The sequence below is a fragment of the Galeopterus variegatus genome, unplaced genomic scaffold (assembly GCF_000696425.1).
Source record: "Galeopterus variegatus unplaced genomic scaffold, G_variegatus-3.0.2 Scaffold8003, whole genome shotgun sequence".
NCBI lineage: Eukaryota > Metazoa > Chordata > Mammalia > Dermoptera > Cynocephalidae > Galeopterus > Galeopterus variegatus.
The window spans coordinates 51603-58369 of NW_007734114.1; the positions used below are offsets into that span (position 1 = coordinate 51603).

General features: G+C 35.3%; 1 protein-coding gene across 1 annotated transcript in view; it reads right to left on the reverse strand.

The window, feature by feature from the left end:
* Positions 1-6767, reverse strand: part of TMPRSS15 (transmembrane protease, serine 15) — a gene marked incomplete at its 5' end in the record, with an annotated part of 51939 nt that overhangs the window by 7942 nt on the left and 37230 nt on the right. Inside the window, 3 exons of the mRNA XM_008592536.1 lie at positions 799-938; positions 4165-4260; positions 5473-5654. Of these exons, the coding sequence (XP_008590758.1) occupies positions 799-938; positions 4165-4260; positions 5473-5654 (418 nt within the window). The remainder of the gene's footprint in view (positions 1-798; positions 939-4164; positions 4261-5472; positions 5655-6767) is intronic.

Here is a 6767-nt window from a genome sequence, read left to right on the forward strand (position 1 = left end):
ATGTGTATTTCATGGAGCTAATAGCTGACTACATTATTTCTAGGTTGTAAGATGTTATTTCGATTACGGCAGTATGTGTGTAAGAGTCTTTTCTGATGGTCATGCAGGACAAAAGCTATACGTTTCAAATTTATTGCAGGAGTGAAATTACCCATGCAGCAAGTTCATGTTATTACATCTCTAAAATAAAATGTAAAAGATAACATGAAAATTTTAGTATAGAAGTTCCAGAGCCAGGGTTATGCCAGGCTACCAAGTAAGTTCTTTATTTACTTACCACTTGGTTAGCTGTAAACTGGCTCTACTTAGGCTATCCAGGTTGTTTTTCACCTAGAAATTATTTCAGGTTACTAGATTCCTGGACCATATTCTAAATTCAAAGTCGAAATTTAGAATCCCATAGCTCAAACTGGCCCTCCTCATGCCTGTTTTGTTTAAGTTTTCAGAAGGTTTAAAAAGATTGAAAATTTGAAAGTGAATGCTTTTAACTAAGGTGCACATCTCTGGCTCAACCCAGGTCCACTACTCCTATTTTACCTGGCTGCTGCACACATTCAAATATGCCTTCTCTCTAAAGACATCTGATTTGTAATTCTTGTTCTTAAAAATTAGTTTTGTCTCTAATGATGAAGTCCACTCAGGAGCACTATGCAAATAGGCAAAAAGTAACAGTTTTATAGAAGAAGAGGTGAAATTAATGGGCCTTGATAATTTCTTTATTCCCAAATTATTGTTAAACAATGAAATCATTATATAGCAATGCTGTATAATGTAGAGTGAGCAGTTCTACGTATTTACCTGACAAGTATCTATTCCTCCTTCTTCGTAGCCTGCACATATCATATTTTCAGTAATATTATATTCTGGCATCTGTTGTTGACATTTCTCATTTGACAGAAGAGGAACATCAGCTTCTTGCAGAATGTCTGCAGTAGGACCTGCTCAAAATGGATAATGTGACCAGCCAGACAGAGTGTTCAACATGCATTCTTGAATGAACCACTATCAGTCTTATTTATTCCAACATACCACTGTCATTATCAAGTACTGTATGTATATGTAATGGAACTGAATACTAATCTGGGCACTTTAAAGCACATAATAAAGCCCAACTGTGGATTCTGCCAGATGGATAACAGTAAAGCATTCTTTCCCAAGGGCTAGTAGGAGTGGTGTATTGGGCTAGGTGGTCATTAGGCATCTTCAGTAATTTTAAACAGTTACAGTAAAATGCCCACCAACACAAAAAGTTTCATTCATGGAAATGAATGAAATCAGAAGTCCTTTTCATTTGGCACCTGAGAAGGCGCTTCTTCTGCTGGGTGTAACGGCATTCAGCTTCTTTGTGGTGCTATGTGAATGAGCAGGTGCACTCTGAGCAGAGGACAAAGCGCAAATGTGTCTTGATCTAGGGGCAATCAGCTTGTCATCTGCACGCAGGTGAAGAAAAAGGAGGCATATTTTTTAGCAGAGTGTATTTCCATTCTTTTTATAAAATGACTAATTCACTGGAAGTATGAATCCTTGTTTAATGAAATACTAATCCCAAGAGATGTGAAACAAGCAGGTGTCTAGTGCCCCAGGAAAGGTACATGATAGGTACTTTCTCATAATTAACAATTCTATTTGGTTCCTCAAGAGAGGCAGAAGGTTGAGGATAAGTTAGTACATTTGACAGCCAGTGTTGTTGCATGTGACATCATTTCCAGCTAAGTTTAATCCATGCACTAATAAAACTGAGGAAACAAGTGTGTGTGTGTGTGTTTGTGTATGTGTAATTTAAGTGCAAGACAGCATATGTATATGACTCAGTGGTATGTTGGTAAATGTGTACCAATTGGCTGTCCAGAAAAAAAAGCCCCAATGTGTCTTCTTCACATTTGCCTGGTGTAAACACTCTCACCATGGCCAACTTCAGGATACCAGCGTGACAGTGAGCATGGAGATGGGAGAAGATATGCACAAATAGTTATTTCCAGCTGGTGCCAGAAATCCAACAGCATAGCAGTGGATGACTTTCGAAGTTTGAAAATGGACTTTAAGTCAAGAAAATGAATTGAAGAGGTTGAAAAGAAGAAAGCACACCATGTTAGTGTCATCCATCCCATGAAAATCAAGGAGGAGCTGGTAGACTTTAGTTTTATAATGAAAACCAAAGCCACTTTTGCTGCTTGTTAAAGAATAAAATGTTTGTTGGGGCAGATGATAAAACTCTGGTAAAGGAAAATTTGAGTAGTGTCCTTACATTTAATATTGATTGTCAATGTGAGTTGCTACAAGGATAATTGAGACTACACACACACACGCACACCCATACACAAACATACATAATAATTCCATAAAAGTTATTTTGTATAATAATTGCCTTATTTTAACCAACTAATATCATCCCATTTCTCCCTAGTGAACAATATGTTCATGGCTTTCCCAGTTAATTAATTAGTATGATATACTCAAAAGATGTAAGTTGTATTTTATGAAATTAAGTACATGGAAATCATAAGGCAAAGTTTATTAAATTCATTGAAATTGCCATCACCCAAGAAGTGTTTAAACATGGCCTGGATCTTTACTCCTAAATGAAATTGATCTCAGGTACAGTTTTTTTTCCTGGATCCATACTACTCTTAGAGACTTTCTTAAGTTAATTAAACATGTATCTTTAGTAACAATAAGTAAATGTGAGTCAAGTTTACTCAGCTCTAAAAAAACAAACAAAAAACCAAAATTTCTTATGGAATAAAGAGTCTTAAATTTTGTTAGTGGATAATTTGTTTTTGAAGAGTCTATATTATGGTCATAAAATATTTTTTAGTTTGAAGTCTGAAAGACAAAATATCTATCTAGGAATCATTTTTACTCTTTAAATTTCAAATTTAATAAATCATGACATTTTTCAAGTGGAGAAATTATAAGAAAATACAGTCTTTGACTTCAGTACACTTTGCAGGCAGCAGACATGAGGCATTTTCAGCAGTGTAATGTAATTGCTGTGGAGAACCCTTGTCGGAATCATCAGGCAAGCATTTGACTTAGAACTCTCTCTCATAAAGTAAGGATATTCTAGCTGTGAGTTCTTTGATACAGAGACCCTACACCTTGCCACAAGAATTTGTTCATTTTCATATTAAATATAATTATGACCTTTCAACATCATATCTAATTTATTGTGACTACAGAGGTCAGGTCCTCCTACCAAACTACAGTGCCTTTCCTTTTTTCTTAATTATTAATGAGTGGTCAAAACTATGTCCTAGATGGGGTACTCCTATTAGGAATTCTATAACAAATGGGCCTTGTGATTACATTTAGAGGGTATGAAGTACTAAAAAATACTTTAAAAAAAATCATGTTTGGTTATTTTTGATATGCATCATTTTTGTGTTTGGAAAACATCCTTTTAAATAATCTGAGGGAGTCAATGGAATATAAATTTATAGTCCTCAGTGTAAGACTCATGCCATACCTGAGTCTTGTCAATAGGCAAAATGTGAGTGTGAGGCCTTTACATTATAAATAAAGATAGTTTTGTTGATTTGGAAACTATAACAGGTAAAAATTTGACTTTTAATAAGACTTTATCTATGTTCTTTACAAAAATAAATTTTTGTAAATTTTGGTTATATTCATTTTATTTTTTTGTCTTTTGTCTTTTTTCCGTGTCCGGCAACGGATCGCAACCCTCAGTGTTGCCCCCGTACCGGACCGGGGACCGGCAACGGGATTGCAACCCTCGGTGTTGCTCCCGCGCCTCGCTCAGCCAGTGAGCGGGAACCGGTCTGTATGTGGGATCCGAACCCTTGGGCGGGAGCGCCACCGCGCTTCCCAAGCGGCGCACTATCCAGTGCGCCACCGGGCCGGCCCATATTCATTTTAATAGATTTATCTTTTCTCTATATCAGAGTGTTTATAATACTAAAATTAGATGTCTGGGAGACACTAACATTCCCCTTCAAAAGGATTATAGTTTTATAATATGCTCTACACATTTTTTAAAAATCCATACAAATATGCAAGATATAAACTTGATGGTGCTTATAGGAGATATTGCAAAAATCTTTATAGTGTAAGAGTTGCAAAAAATGTTGAAAATATTCACAGGATACTGCAGTAGCACACTTTTTACTAGTAAGCATTTTCTTTTTTTAGAGTCTGATAATTTACCTTGATATTCAACTGTCCCCCAGCCAGCAATAGAACAACTCTTTCCTGGAGGAAAAACTTGATTTTCTTCTGGTAAACAAATAGGTTGTATATAATCTGGAAAAACAAACAAACAAAAAAATAAGAACAGACACATGCATTTCTAACAAGTTCTAAAAATCAGTTATTTTCAACATTTAATCTAAATAACTTGTATTTTTGTTTTATCCTGCCTGAACAATTTTTGGACATCAATCTTGGAGGAAAGAGGCATTTCAGAGCCACACTTCTTTGAAAATGGATTAGGCACCACTGGTAGCCTTTTAGGGTCCTCTATGAAGTCTCCTAATTACTCATTTATAGTGTAAACACTGTCTTGATTCTGGAGTTAATCACATATTTAATTATTAATAATCACAGTACTCAATAGAAAGTAGTGCCAGTTATGTGAAAATCTTGGTGAGGCTGTTTTTCAGGATCAGTTAAGAGAAACTTGGGCATTAACACTGGTCACTGACTTTTAAAGCCCTCCTGTGTCAATTTACAGGCCACCTGACATTTATTAAGCACCCACTACAAATAAGACTCAGGGTAAGCACATAAATGTACAAGATACAGTGCACCCTCAAGGACCGGGCTATTTACTAACTATAGGAATAGTCTGCCTTTGATAAGTGCTGTAATACATGTGTAGAGCAAATCCCATGAGAGCACAGAGATGGCAGCACTTTCTCCCAACTGGGCATTGGAAGAGACTTCAGACTAAAGGCTGGAACTGAGCAGAGCCCTTCAGGATAAAATTCACTTTCTCAGGTGATTTCTTGCACATTTTCCAAGCATTTGGAAGATGTCCTTCACTTACTACTCTAATGATATATATTTTTGAATCTCCTTTAAACCCTTCCTTTTTATCAATAACTTAATTTTTTACTCACTTTACCCTTAGAACATATGCTCTTCTCTCAGTTTATGTCTTACTCTGGCATATTTGGTAGATGGACACCTGCCTTTCTTTTACATGAGAAAAAGAGCATGCATAATACCATGACCTATTTCTCTGTGCTGCTCCTTTGAGTTCACTGTTATAGAGGGATCTGACAGTTTTATTCTTAGTCCTTTCTAGAAAGTTGGATTTAAACACCTTGATAAATAAAATTTAATATTGTTTCTCTATTCCTTAATTCCATTTGCATTTTAATGATTTCTGTAACAAATTATTCAGCTTTTATGGACTACTAATCCATTGCTACTGATACTTCAAATCTAATTTTGAATTAATTCAAAGATGACTAAAGAGCAAATAAGATGACTAAAAGTGGTTTCTTTTACCTGTGTAATTCACTTTCAATTCAAGATGCATCATGGCAATGTCATTGTCCTTTCTTCGTCTATTGTAATGTGGATTTATGACAATTTGATCTATCAACCGAGTTACTACTTGAGGAGAAGTCAGATTCGATGTCTTATACAGGCCTAGGATTGCTGTCCACTTAGATAGCTCTAAATTTCTCCTGAAGATTGTAATAAAGAAGTATGAGAAACTCTCCATCCAAAGCAGTTACTTTCTAGAAAATCTACAAAGTAGAAATTTCAGAACTATATGATTTGATCCTAATAAATTCTTGAATTTCTCTGAAGGATTTTTTTTTAAAAATATTTCTTAAAATTTTATTTTTCTGATCAGATCATAGAGGAAGCTTTAGTTAGTACTAGTTTCTCTGTAACACATCTCTTAAAGCATCGCTTAATCTCTAGTTCCAGATTGTGGTTCTCAGCTCTGGCTGCACGTTAGAATCACCCAGAATGCTTTTAAATAATACTGATACCTACTCCCCTCCCTCCCCCAACTCTGATTTAAAGAGTCTTGAATGGACCACCAGACAATTTTTAAAATAATTTAAAAAGTAAAACTTCAAGTTTATGCTAATATATGGCTAGATTTGATCCTCTGCATTAGATCACATCCCACTGTGGAGATTGTGTCCTCTTCCAGGGCTCTTTAGACAACTGCAGCAGCCGCAGTAAATAACTGAAAGAAGTTCAGAAGCATTATCTCATTCAGGGAGTCATTGAATTCACGTAGAGTTAAGGTAAGCAATAAAACCTTTCATGATGCTTATAAGCTAACATATGAAGTTGGATATAGATAGTAAAAGGATAACACTTGTGTCATAGGACAGATTGATTATAATTTTAAAGTGTGCAAGGACTCTTAAGTGTGATACTGGCCTGTAACATCTTCATGCTAAGAAATTACTAGCTAATGGCTGGAATTAAGCCAATTAAGCCATATTCGCAATGAAGTAAAAATTCAATGACTACAATTGTAGGCAGAGCTATTGATTCAATTCTTAACAGTTGCAAATGCCTAGCTTAATATGGTATTTAAAATGTTAAAATCTAAATCCCCTACAAATGTGTAAAGGACATGAAGTTTTTTTTATTGTCTCTTTTCATCTATCTATTCACCACTTTGTTTTATTTCCCAAATTATCATGTTTGGTTAAGCAATAGTCAACAGTAAAGCTAATGAATTACCGAGCATCCAGTAAGCACCCTCTGACAACCACATGATATTAAAAATTGAAGACACTTTCGTTAGTGCTTTGTAGCAAGAGAATAAT